At 41.1% G+C, this 13836-nt stretch overlaps 1 protein-coding gene across 4 annotated transcripts; it reads right to left on the bottom strand.

The window, feature by feature from the left end:
- Window positions 1–613: 613 nt before the first annotated feature.
- Window positions 614–13345, bottom strand: DENR (density regulated re-initiation and release factor). 4 transcript variants are annotated; one of them, XM_028092501.2, is made up of 9 exons: window positions 13280–13345; window positions 12554–12577; window positions 12342–12456; window positions 7813–7832; window positions 6809–6893; window positions 4771–4854; window positions 2262–2378; window positions 1012–1151; window positions 614–906 (listed from the first exon to the last, which is right to left on the bottom strand). In XM_028092501.2, the coding sequence occupies exons 3-9, from the start codon at window positions 12445–12447 to the stop codon at window positions 862–864; spliced, it is 597 nt and encodes a 198-aa protein (XP_027948302.1). In that variant the 5' UTR covers window positions 12448–12456; window positions 12554–12577; window positions 13280–13345; the 3' UTR covers window positions 614–861. The 4 variants fall into 4 exon arrangements, with proteins under 4 accessions (XP_027948302.1, XP_027948300.1, XP_027948301.1 ...); XM_028092499.2 differs by having other exon boundaries at window positions 13236–13291; XM_028092500.2 differs by lacking the exon at window positions 12554–12577 and having other exon boundaries at window positions 13280–13344.
- Between the last annotated feature and the right edge of the window lie 491 nt (window positions 13346–13836).

The following is a 13836-nucleotide window of genomic DNA, read 5'->3' as shown; positions in this document are numbered from 1 at the left end:
ATGAATTTGGGGTCTGCTCCCCACTTAAAATCACCGAACAGGTTTCCAAAATATTTTTGGAAAATATTTAAAAATATATGCATAATATTCTACCATATGGTGCACCGTCATTCTTTAACCATTTCCCAATCGTTCATTTATCAGTTGTAATTTTTTTGCATTTATGAGTAACATTGTGATGAGCATCCTCACCCACAGTTTTAAGCAAGAATGATTCTATCTTTAGGATAGTGTCAATTAAGTGGCTTACTGGGTCAGACTGCAGATGGTTTTAAGGCTTTAATATACTTTACCAAATAATCTCCAGAAGAGTGTGAACAACTCCTACCAACATTAAGTTAATGTGACCACGAAGTGGACTTGGTTGGTAACAATGAAGCAAATTCAACCACAAATCTATCAGATGCCCAAGCATCTCAAAAGTATCACACCAAAGAAGCAAGGAGACAGTTATTAATGGTGATGAAGCCAAAATTCAAATTCTTTAAAATATTACTCAGCCTTAAATCATGATTTCATTAAATCATGATTTTTAATAAACAAAAAAGCTTTGCACAAAAAATCTAGTGTTTTTCCAAAAATAAAAAGTTAATAAGAGAAAGAGAAAAGTCAGTACCAAATGACCAAAAATTTTTATTTGACTAAATTCTATTTCATGCATAAGCATGACAGTCTCCCCTGTTTATTAGACTTTGGCAATAAAAAAAACAAGCAGCCTTATACAGAACAGTGAAAATGCCAAGGGTGAGGGTAATCTACAGTTTTACTGTAGGATAAATATATATATTTTTAAAAGGCCTCTCTCCCTTTGGCCATATCAACTCTCAGTTCAGATCATTAAATAGAGACAAATTTTCAAAATCACTTCTTTACTTCTCCAAGATCTTCAATGCTATCATCATCCACCTATAAAACAAATAATTACATCTCATGAATTGTGGTATCAGGTAACATGGAAGCAACTTGCTTTAAAAACTTATATCCACAGGTGCACATGTTCTACCTACTCACCTCTGGCCATTTTTCCTGAATGACATCAATTATGTCATCTGTAAAGTCTCCCTGAATGATGATTTCATCCTCTCCTGTTACTGAGGCACCACAGGAGAATTTCTGAGCAAAAAATCTTTGTGCTTCTTTAAGATCAATTTCTGTTATTTAAAAAAGAGAAAGAGCAAGACTATAATTGGAATTGTGTATCAAAGATATTTTTCCATTTTGAAATTTAATCTGTATCTTAATTTCATAAAACAGATTACCTTAATGGGTTTTTTATTCCTTTCATGATAATTACAAACTACCACAGGCTGTGGTCTTAACCATTCAACTTATATTTTCAAGGTCAAATAAAGCTTCAGTACATAAAAATAGCATTATTTGGGGGGATGGGGTAACCGGGTTAATGGGCATTAAGGAGGGTACATTATGTAATGAGCACTGGGTGTTATATGCAACTGCTTAATCACTGAACTCTACCTCTGAAACTAATAATACACTATATGTTGATTAATTGAATTTAAGTAAAAATTTAAATAAATTTTAAAAAGATGCATCCTATCACACACACACAAAGCATTATTCATACTATTCATAACTCATATGGTTAAGACCAAAATAAATCCAGGAACACATTAATTCCAAGCATTACATATACATTTCCAAGTACAATGAAGTTCTTTCATTTATCCTTTTTTACAAGAGAAATAGTTACAGAAGGGAAACAAACCTACTTTCTAATGACTGTTTTTCAACTGTCTTGTCACAGGAAGGGACCTTGGTTTACAATTTCACTGTTCATTCAAGGCCTCCAGAAGGAGCTCTGAAGCAGGACATTCTGCTGATACCCACATTCCCTCACCCTCTACTACTGTTCCCAGAGGGCACAAGCCATTGTGCAGCCTTTTGCCATCTAGCCCGCAGGGACAGAGGAGCAGTACCGATTGGCTTCAAAGGGAATCCTACCTAGCCCTCCTCATTCCACATAAAATGTGCCCAAGCAGGTATTCTGAAAAGGAAAAAGTTAAACTAGTTCCCTTTGCAAAACATTTTTCAATTTCTTCAAAATCTGATTTCGAAGCTATAGTTAGACATGCAAAATCTCATTTTGTATCGTCTTAGCGAAAAATAGACCTATGAAATTTTCATGATGCCAGATTAAAAAAGAGACAGAAAGAGCAAGACACAGAAAGGAGGGAGAGGGGCAGAGAGCAACAGAGAGAATACAATTCACACATTTTAAACATACTTAAACTTGAACTCACCGAAAGTTGCAAGGCCACATACTCTTGTTACATATTTCTTCTTTGCTCTAGGAATTTTGGCTATTGTAACTTTTTGTGGTACAGTCTTCTTTTTTTGCTTTATTTGACCCCTTCCACCTTTATTTATGTAAAAAAAAAAAAAAAAGAGCTCCGTATTGTTTTGTGTTTAACATAAATACCGTCTTTCAGCTTATTAATTTTCAAAAGGTACCAAATATTAATTTCTAAAGTTTCTTCTTCTAACACAAACCTAATAAACACATGCATGAGTATTCATTCAATAAATATTTATTAAGTACTATGTCCAAGCACTGCACTAAGGGTTGAGGACAAAAAGATGAACAGAAGAAAACATAGTCCCTGCCCTCCAGGGACTCTCAGTCAAGTGAAGGAGACAAAAAAAAGTTTAATAATTACTGCAACTGATATATACTGTAACAGGAACCATGAATACTGCACCACCATAGCTTTGCAGAGGAATGGCTTACTCAGCTTCTGGAGGACAGAAAAGGTTTCCCAGAAGAAATGGCATCTAAGTTCTTGTAGAAGGAACTGTCCAGATGAAAGCAGAAGAGCTGGAGAGATATGGTAAGAAAAGATATCCCAGGAGAAGGGAACAAGTACAAAGATAAGAGAAGGCATTATACTTGAGAACTACAATTGTCTCGATGAAGGATGCTTATGGATATGTAGGAGATAGAGCCAAAAGAGCAAACGATTAAAGGACCAGCACATCAAGCTCTGTTATTTGATTTTATATTGAGGCCGAAGAAAAGCCACTGAATGAATACAGGAGTGAAAAAAAACAGATTTAGGTTTTAGGAGATCACTCTATACCATGAAGGGTGAGCCTTTGAGGAATAAGGCCGACAGAGAGCTACTGGAGGCTCCTACATTAGTTTAGGTGGAAATTAATCAAAATCTAACAAAGCAGTGGTAACAGTAATGGTGATTAGGCACAGGGTAGAGTAAGGAGGAGAAATAACAGATTTACAACTGATTAAACGGAATTAAAAATAATTAGTACTAAATAAATTAAGGAAGATGACTATTTAAAAATACTGATTAAAAGGAGCAAAGAAGGGACGCCTAGGTGGCTCAGTCAGTTAAGCAGCTGCCTTCCACTCAGGTCATGATCCCAGGGTCTGGGATCAAGCCCTGCAATCAGGCTCCTTGCTCAGCAGGGAGCCTGCTTCTCCCTCTGCCTGCCACTCCCTCTGCTTGTGATCTCTCTCTCTCCTCTCTCTCTGACAAATAAATAAATAAAATCTTAAAAAGGGGGGTAGGGGAGCAAAGAAAGAGAACCCAAGATGAATGTCAGGTTCTGGCTCAGATGAATGGATAAAGTATGCTGTCATTAACCAAAAGATACAGATTTGGGACTTAGTAAGTTTGGTTTTCTTGGAAATACTGCATTTGAAGTGCCTGTGGGACCGTGCACATTGCCAGTCTAGAGACACGGGCCAGGACCAGAGGTACAGATTCAGGAATTTCAAATGTAGAGTGGTGTTAGAAGTTAGGGATGTGAAAGAATCATTCAGGGAGAAAACTGCAGAATGAGGAGGTAAGATGGCCGAGCATAGGATCCTGGGAAATAACAACTTTTTAGGGACAGAAAGGAGAAGAGAAGTCTGCACAGAAGACCGAAGAGGATTGACAGGGAGGATGAACAAAGAAGGCTGTCGCAAAAACCAAGTATGATCAAAAACAAATGATGTAATATATGGTGATTAACATAACAATAAAAAATTAAAAAAAAAAACAAGGAAGTATGGCATTTCAAAAAAGGGCGTGCTCAAATGCTCTTATTGCTTAGCCATTACTGAGCCACTGATGACCCCTATTAGAGGAATTTCAGTGGTGTGACAGTCAGCTTAAGGACAGAATGAAGCATGAGCAATGAAGGCCAGAAGAGCAAGAACAGTGAGTCTAATCTTACTACAAGTCTGGCTAAGAAGGGCAGGGCAAGGGATAAAAGCAAAGACATGGGCTCCTGGAGGAATTTTTCTTGAAAGATGCAGAGTCCTTATTTATAAACTAATTTTAGTCATAGGGGAGAATAATTAAGGCAGAAGAAACAGGCAGGGACAGGATCCAGAGCACAGGAATTCATTTTAAGAAGGAGGTAGGCAGTTATACACAACAGCTATTGAAAAAAAAAAAATTCCACTGAGCTGACAACATAATGAGAATAAAATCTTTTATCAATGTCCTCAACTCTATTTTAATAAGGTAAAGTTTTCAAGTCATCAACAAGCTGGTTGGTTGCTTTTTGCATATGTATACAGCAAATAAAGCATATTTTCTTAGGTCCAATTTACTGTAAAAGCCCAAATCATATGACATCCAGTCATCCTGAGTATATGATTCTGTGTCGCTCTGTAGGGTATACATATGGAACTACAGCAGCAGGGACACATTACTGGCTTTGGGACTGTGCTCATTATGTATTTCCTCTGACAGAGGGAAGGTGTCTTTATATAAATCAAGCCATGGATTTAGGCCTTACCTCTCTTCTGCTTTTTCTTCTCTTCCTCTTCCCCTGCTGTGCCTTGACCCTCACTAATTCCAGCTTCTTGTTTTGGTGAATTTTCTAGACGTTAACAATGAAATCCAAAGCATTAACATTACTTCAAAATAACCTTTAAAAAATCACCTTTGAGCAACTTCATACACAAAGAAGGCATCTTGCCAACAACAACATGCCATTTATCATGCAAATGATTATATTGCTAAATTCCCAGTCTAATTCTGGTCATTATTAAGTCCATGGTGACAGAAGACAAAACAAAGTCTTTGATATGTGAAGATTAGGATCTTTTTAGCACATGAAAGGAGAACAAAACACTCAGACTCTGCAGGCATGTTTACATCTAAACATACTAATCTAGGTAACAGGAAGTCTGGGCCTAAGAAGACTCCTTCCTCAGGTCTTATCATGTCCTAGGCAGGTCATGTCCCAGGCTGACCATGACCACGCAGACTGTAACACCCAACTTTAAGGTTCTTATCCAACCACGGATGATGACTGTGGCTACTATCCAGAAAGGCCTTCTATGAAGTTTCAGGGGTTGTGCCTCTTGGAAACAATCTGACAAAGCAGCAAATAGTGGAATAGCATCAGGTACATCTGACACGACTGTTTCCAGCCCAGGCTTTCCCTTCTTCCTGCTACTGCCTTCATTTCCACCAATCTCGTAAGAGAAGCCACAGTTTTAACAAAATGAAGAAATCTGTTCCCTTCCGTCTTCCCTTCCACTGGCAACAGCAACTCCATTCTTCTAGTTGCCAAAACCCTAGATGCCTCCTTTTCTCACATCCCACATGCAGCACATCAGAAAGCCCTGTCAGCTCTACCTTCAAAACACATCGAGAACCTGCCTACTTTCCCCGCCTCCACTGCTACCATTCTGATCAGGTCACCATGGTCTCCTGACGCGATTACAACCACAGCCTCTCATCTGGTCTCCCTTTACTGCCTGGGCCCCTCTTCAGTCTGTTCTTTAGCACAGTAGCCAAACAGATGTTGAAACAAAAGTCAGACCTTATTGCTCTTCTCCTCAAATCTCTCCAATAGCTCCACATCTCATTCTGAGTAAAAGCCAAGACTAGGGGCACCTGAGTGGCTCATTCGGTTGGGCATCTGCCTTCAGCTCAGGTCATGATCCCAGGGTCCTGGGATGGAGTCTGACGTCGGGGACATCGGACTCCATCCCTGCTCAGCGGGGAGTCTGCTTCTCCCTCTGACCCCTGCCACCCCCTGCTCTCTCTCTGCAATAAATAAAAATCTTTAAAAAAAAAAAAAAAAAAAGCCAAGACTAGACCTTTAAGGTATGGTCCTCCATTACTTCTCTCTGACTTCATCTCTGACCCTTCTCTCCCCCCTTCTTCAATAAGCTCCAGACAAAAAGGCTTCCTTGATGTTTCCTGAATATGACAGGTAAGCTTTTACCTCAGGGCCTTTGCACTTGCCCCACACCTGGAATAGTCTCCCAGATATCCAAATGACTCACTCCCTCACTTCCTTTAGGTCTTTGTTCAAATGCAGTTTTTTCAGCAAAATCTTTCCTGCCACTACCTAAAACTTCAAATTCTCTCCCCAACAATTCTTATCTCCCTATTCCCTGCTCACGACGATTTAACATACTTATTTATTATTTTACTTAGTCTCCCATTCTAGAATATAATTTTCAAATAGATCTTTTGTTCACTGCCTTATCCTAAACATCTAAAACAAAGTGTAGCATATAGTATGCTCACAAGAAATAATTTGTTAAATGAATGAGTGAAAATACATTTGCTCCTAAACCATTACTCTTCTTATAAGAAGTTATCCTAAACTGTCTCAGATAAGACACATGAAGCAGTGTGTGGTTCTATATAAGGAATTTTAACCCAAGAATGTAAAATGGTTTTGAAGCTAATAGGTATAAATACAATTCTGTAATATCCTACTAAAGGAGCACTTTCTTATCTTTAAAATAATGCCTTATGTGCATTTGTTTCAGATATACAAGCTTTCAGATTAGAGAAAAAAATGTTCATACCTACAGTAAGTTTTGCAAACTCATTTGGAAAATTCTTCTCTAACCACTGTCGACATTTAGCAACATCAGGCATATATTCACAGTACTGGGGGAGTGGGGGGGGAGAACAAACTGCGTCACAACAGAACATTTTCAATCAACCAATACATTTTAATTAAGTCCTTCCCTATATTTGCTATATTAAGAATGATGAAACCAACTACTCCCACCCGATATCTTATCCACAGGAATTCTGTGTTTGACCAGGAAATGCCCCATAAAAAATTAGAATTTAAAAAGGATTAAGCACCTCCTCACTGTAGTAACGTATTTTTTGTTGCATCAAAGAGAAGGGCCATAAGAAAAAGGAGCAAACAAAAAAAACGAGCATGTTCATTTCTTGCTTTGGGCACACAGGTGTCTATTTTTGTGACTTGCCCACAGATGCTGACTCAGAAGCTTATTAATAGAAAATCCTATAATTTTAATTTATGCTTTCCTCTGCTTATACATTAGATTTTTGGCTTTAAGGCTACTCTTGTTTTATTACGTAACTATTCACAAGTTCCAAGCAGAAGTCCAAACTGGATAGCCAAGTACAAAAGATGTACACATATGATACAAAGTCTAAAGAAAACAATTTGTAAGCCCATAAAATAATTCCAATCCAAAGTTTCTATAAAAGTTGAAACTCTACTATCAAATGACAGAACATGAAAAATAAAAAAGTTCTCAGGCTAGTTCTAAAGTCAATGACCTCAAATGAAGAGGTTAAAAAAAGAAAAGAATTTTAGGGCGCCTGGGTGGCTCAGGCTTGGTTAAGCAACTGCCTTCGGCTCAGGTCATGATCCTGGAGTCCTGGGATCGAGTCCCACATCGGGCTCCCTGCTCAGCAGGGAGTCTGCTTCTCCCTCTGACCCTCTTCCCTCTCGTGCTGTCTATCTCTCATTCTCTCTCTCTCTCTCAAATAAATAAATAAAATCTTAAAAAAAAAAAAAGAAGAAAAGAATTTTAAAAGGACTTACCTCTGTTGGTAATGAACAAACTGGGGAAATGGAGAGAAAAAAGATTAGAAAATTATATATAAACACACATGGTTCATCCTTTTATTTTAAATTGGACAAAATGCTTCATTTCTACTTTTTCCTGTAATTCTGTATCACTTTTCAAATACCACCCATCACGGTTTTTTTTTTTTGAGGTAAAAGGCACATGGTTCATATGAGATAGGCTCTTAATTTTTTTTTGTTTTGTTTTTAATCTAAAGAACACCATAACCTCAGTGGATGGAACATCAAACTATATTAGCCTGCATATCTTAAAGTTTTACCGTAACTATCTCAATGGGTCTGAAGTTAAGCTGAGAACAATTCCCAATACAACACAGCTTGAAAGGAACTGGTTATTTCCTTTGATAGTTTTACCAAAACAGCCACCAGTTTTTATTCATACTAACATATTTATAGACTTCAGTAGCACTTCTGCTACCATTTCTTTGCAATATACGTTTCCTTTTCTTTTTCATAATGTGCTTTCAGATCATGCAACTGTAAAGCTAGAGGGAACGCAGGTTCAATTTTGTCCTCGTACAGGCTCCATGGGCTAAAGAACCAAAAGAACTCAAAAGGTTTCCAGATTGTAAACAGAATTCTGTTACCAGGTCAACTATTTTGTTTTTACTTTTAAGGGAAAGAACTGAGTAGTTCAGTGTGCCCAATATCTTGAGATTTGTGAGGGAGAAGAGGGGTGGTGCACCATTACTCATCACAGCAGTTATCGTTATATGATTATGTGTCATCATCACCACCCTGTAAGTAAGAATCACCACATCTGCATTACCGTTAGGTAAAATAACCTGCAGCATCTGGTTAGTAGAACAGGATGGTCAGTTTCTGAAGCTCTTAACCACGAAATCAGATTACATGACACACAGAGATAGCGTAGCTGTGTGCCAGCCACGTGACAGTGGTTGGCCTCTTCCTCATCCCACCATCACTTTTTTATAGATGAAGCTCTAAAAAAGGTTCAATAGCTCAGCCAAGGACAAAGGTGGTAGGTATGTGGGCGCCTGGGTGGCTCAGTTGGTTGGGCGACTGCCTTCGGCTCAGGTCATGATCCTGGAGTCCTGGGATCGAGTCCCACATCGGGCTCCCTGCTCAGCGGGAGTCTGCTTCTCCCTCTGACCCTCTTCCCTCTCGTGCTCTCTCTCATTCTCTCTCTCTCAAATAAATCTTTAAAAAAAAAAAAGGTGGTAGGTATGTGGCAGAAGAAAACTGGAATGTAGCACCTCTTTATTTCAAGTGTGGAGACCTTTCCACCAAAGCTCTCCCTGGTTAACCAGAGCTCTACAATCCTCAGTAGCTCAAGTTCAAATACAAGTAGGTACAGATATTCAGCCACACTTTCAGGATAGAATTATAGGTTAAATACCATTACAGCAAATACTAAAGCTATAAACCTTTGTACACCATTTCAAAGAATATTCAGTTCAACAAAATTCTAATGCAATGGGAACATTTGGACAATTCACTGTCACTTGCTTGTAAAGTCAATTTCCCAGGGCGCCTGGGTGGCTCAGTCAGTTAAGCATCTGCCTTTGGCTCAGGTCATGATCCCAGGGTCCTGGGATGGAGCCCCACATTGGGCTCCCTGCTCAGCAGGGAGCCTGCTTCTCCCTCTCCCTCTGCCTGCTGTTCCCCCTGCTTGTGCTCGCTCTCTCTCTCAAATAAATAAAATCTTAAAATAAAATAAAATAAAGTCAATTTCCCTTTCTGCAAACCATAGCTTTTCGACACACGGATCTAGTAGCTACCATCAAACTTCACATCACTGGGCACCTGGGTGGCTCAGTCGGTTGAGCGACTGCCTTCGGCTCGGGTCATGATGCTGGAGTCCCGGGATCAAGTCCCGCATCGGGCTCCCTGCTCGGCGGGGAGTCTGCTTCTCCCTCTGACCTGCCCCCCTCTCATGCTCTCTCTCTCATTCTCTCTCTCAAATAAATAAAATCTTTAAAAAAAAAAAAAAACCTTCACATCACTAATAGTGCAATAACCTGACATTATGTACTTGCTGATGTGATGCAACATGAAGAACAAGGCATCATCAGCCATGAAACCTTCTGCTGTGGTCTGAATGTTTGTGTCCCCTCAAAATTACTATGTTGAAATCCTTTTATCCAATGTCATGGTGTTAGGAGGTGGAGCCTTTGGGAGTATTATTCATTCTTCTCGGCAGCCTTCTGAAGTAGGCTCCTTAATAGATGAGGGAACTAGCCAAGGTCACACAAGTAAGTAAATGGCTGAGCCAGGATTCAAACTCAGATTGAGTCTGAAGTCACAATCAAGAAGACAAAATGTCTCCCCAGAAATGACCCCATTCTACCTACCCGTTTCTCACTCTACTCCAACCAGCACTCTGTTCCAATAAGCCCTTTCTTTTCCCTCTCTCCTGAAGACACCATATTAAATCTTACCACCATACTGTTCTTATGAATTCCTTCACCTTTCCTTACAAATTCTACCCTTTATCTAAGGCTTCTCATTTCCTTGGACATTACCCTACTTCCTCTGAACAAAGATCCCTCCTTTTCCTCAACTCCTAATTCATAGTTATAATCAGTACTATTTAATTTACCCTAAGTGCTTCTACAACTAGACCGTAAACTCCTTGAGGAAGTAACCCTGTCCCCAGCTTAGTGCCTGGAATATCAATACAAACTAGGAAGGGAAATGAAAATAAACCTTTCTCAAAAAGGTTAGGGACTGGGGCGCCTGGGTGGCTCAGTCGTCGAGTGTCTGCCTTCGGCTCAGGTCATGATCCCAGGGTCCTGGGATCAAGCCCCACATCAGGCTCCCTGCTCAGGGGGAAGCCTGCTTTTCCCTCTCCCACTCCCCCTGCTTGCGTTCCCTCTCTTGCTGTGTCTGTCTCTGTCAAATAAATAAATAAAATCTTAAAAAAAAAAAAAAAAGTTTAGGGACTGCTGGTCAACACAAATTATCACCGGGGTGGTTTGCATATTTAGTGCAGTTGTTCAAGTCACCTTAGCAGTCACATAAGCAATTTAATAAGATGGTTTTCATATGCCGTATTTCATCAATCCTAAGTTTTCTTCATTTTAATAGGGATACACCTTATAGTTACAGCATGTCAATGTGAGTTTTTTTTTCTAAGTGGAACATAAAATAGTGGCGACTCTTATAAAATATGGAGTCTTAGATTAGATAAAATAGGGTACAAAGAACAACAGCTCTTAACTACATCTGACAAAGATAAATAAACCATACTAAACTAGTATACTTATCTAATAATAAAACTTACTGTACTATGTTCTTGTGTTAGTTGCTATACCAGAAGCTTTATACAAATCACCTGACTTAGGATATAATCATCATTTTCATTGTACAGACCTTAAGAAACAGACCTTTAATCCTTAATTGAATTAGGTAACTTGCCCAAGGTCACATAACTAGTAATGCTGGAATCAGGATGCAGTCCCTGGTCTGCGACTCCAAAGGCAAACAAGATGACCAAATAAGACCAATACTGTAACAAAAATCAATCAACCCTACAAAAAGTTCCCCTGCCTTATTCTTACGGAGGTATTTTATAATAATTTTTACTCCCCAAAATATTCAATAAATGGCATGTCGACAAAATTTTTTAACTCAGTGACATCCCTCTCCTTCTGTAGTACTTAAACTCCAGATGATGTCTCTATTACACTCGCAAAATGTAAATTCTCCAAACACAAGGACCTTTCCTGACTTACTCACTCACTACTCAGTCCCTAGCACCTAAAACACTGCGAGGCACAGAGTAAGTGGTCAAAATTATTTCCTGAAAAAAATCAGTACTTACTTGCCCCTTTGCTGTCCTGTACCTTCAAATTTTTCTGAAACTTTCCAAAATGCTAATAAAATTAGAGCATTTCCAATTCACAAATATTTCTGCATTGAAAATGAGGAAAAACACTCCAAGAAAAAAAAGAATCCAGATTCAATCTAATACGTGTATTATTAATCAAACCAAGAAGACTTCCCCAAGACTGTCCTACGACCCATCGCTCCAGCCTCATCATCTCCCACTCCTGATACCCTCCCTATACTATAACCACACTATACTAATCCAAAGCTGCTCATTTCTCCACAGACGTGCATCAAGTCTTTTCTTGCATAGCCATTCACTTCATCTGGGACGCCCTTCCCCACTTCCTCATCCAGTCCTTGTCATCTCTTCAGACTCAGTATCTCCCAAGAGGTCCTTCTTTAGTAGCCAGACTAGCAAGTAGCATTAGGTTGAAATAATCTATTTGCATGTCTCTATTCCAACTGGACCGGAAGCTTCTCCAGGCCAAGTAGCAAGGCAAAAGTCATACGGGTCTAGAAAATCTGTTAACCCATGCCTCCCCTGCCTTACCAATGCCCCCCCCCCGCCCCCAATTAAGGATTTCCCAAAGACAGATGAGAAAAGGCTTAATAGAATCAAATGTGATACTACTATTACAATGCATAAAAATAAAGTGAGCAAAAGCCATTTTCTGCTCTGTAACACTTGCCTCCACAGTAAAGGACTCGAAGTGGGTAGTCTGCATCTAACTTGGTATTGCCCCTCGGGTCTCCTTTGCAATCATGCCCACCGGATTCAGAAATATCAGCAGCCATCTCACAAACCTGTAAGCAAGGAAAATAACACATTTTCACTATTTTGGACCAAGACCCCAAAAAGGCAGTGTTCAGGTGTAGCCTCGCCTCCTCCCACTAGAAATACCTCAATCCTAAATTTGTTCCAATTCTGTTTTTAAGTGAAGGATAAAAGCTGCATTAGGATCCATAAAATATGAGCAATTCCGGGCGCACCATTACCAGCTCCACAGGTCTACAGGGAAGCAAGTGCCAGTAGCAAAAGGACCGTGAAGAATTGGGGCGGGGGGGGGGGGCGGAAAGAGGAAGCAATGGAATAGTAAGATGGGGAGGATGATCCGCAGTGACGGGACAAAAGGTCTGGGGGTGATCTGGAAGGGATGCAACCGCAGCAATCAAGGCCACAAAGCAGCTGGACGAAAAGAGGCTGGAAAAGCCTACGAAAAAGGGGTGGGTGACTAGAGGTGCCCAGAGTACAGGGTGTGCGGGCAGCTCAACGCCAAGAGGGCCACAGGAATCAGGGAAGGGGATGGGAGTGGGAGGGGGCGGGGAGACCAGAATCTGAAGAGAGAAAATAGGGACAAAAGAACCAGCAAGGGGCAGAATGTAAGAGCACTGGGGCGACAAAGGCGGCCAAGAGTTAGGGGAAGATCTGAGGCGAAGGGGCAATCCCGGGGACACCAGAGGGGCCCATGTGGGCGGGGGTGTGGAGACGCCCGGCCCGGCCCCCTTCCGCCGGGCAGCACCTCGGCTTCCCCCACGCTCTCTACGAGCTTCTCGGAAGAGGGAGAGGCACGAGGGGTCGTTACCCGGGCGGTCGCACAACCCCCGCCGCCTCCGCTCCCGCCACTACCGCCAGCTGAAGCGACACATGCAACTCCTCTTCCACGGCCAGGGCCGCCTGAAAGCCCGTCTGCCAGCCGCGGTCCCGCGAGACAATAAGCCTTTATCGCGAGATTCAGGCCGCCGCTGGGCGGCTGTCGCGAGAAGCCTGGAGGTGGGGGCGAAGGGGAATTGAGGAGCATGCGCGTTTTGCTCGGGGGCGGGGCCAAACCGCCGAGCGGCTGACTTCCAGTAGGCGGTGCTCGTTACCCGCGTGAGAGAATGGGCGGTAGGCGTGCGGCGCGTGGAAGCGGGCGCGGATAGCAAAGTGGGGACGTGCGCTGAGGTCATCAATGACTCCCTATTAATGAGCTGGGGAATGTTGCCCTGCGTCTGGGGTGCATCCTGGAGTCCTGACTAACCTCCAGCCTGTTGGATAAGTCACTCCTTCGCGGGGAGATGGCAGCTGGAAAGGCGTTTGGTTTCAACACCTTTCCCTACATTGGCTGAATTATTCTTGAAAAGATAATGTCAACGCTACAGAGATTGTTCTCATCACCCATAATCTCACCACACTAACAGCTATTT

This window comes from Eumetopias jubatus, unplaced genomic scaffold (genome assembly GCF_037043125.1).
Source record: "Eumetopias jubatus isolate StellerSeaLion01/CBP00866 unplaced genomic scaffold, mEumJub1_p1.0 scaffold_16, whole genome shotgun sequence".
NCBI lineage: Eukaryota > Metazoa > Chordata > Mammalia > Carnivora > Otariidae > Eumetopias > Eumetopias jubatus.
The sequence above is the reverse complement of the archived record's forward strand: the minus strand, read 5'-3'. Positions and strand labels throughout refer to the sequence as shown.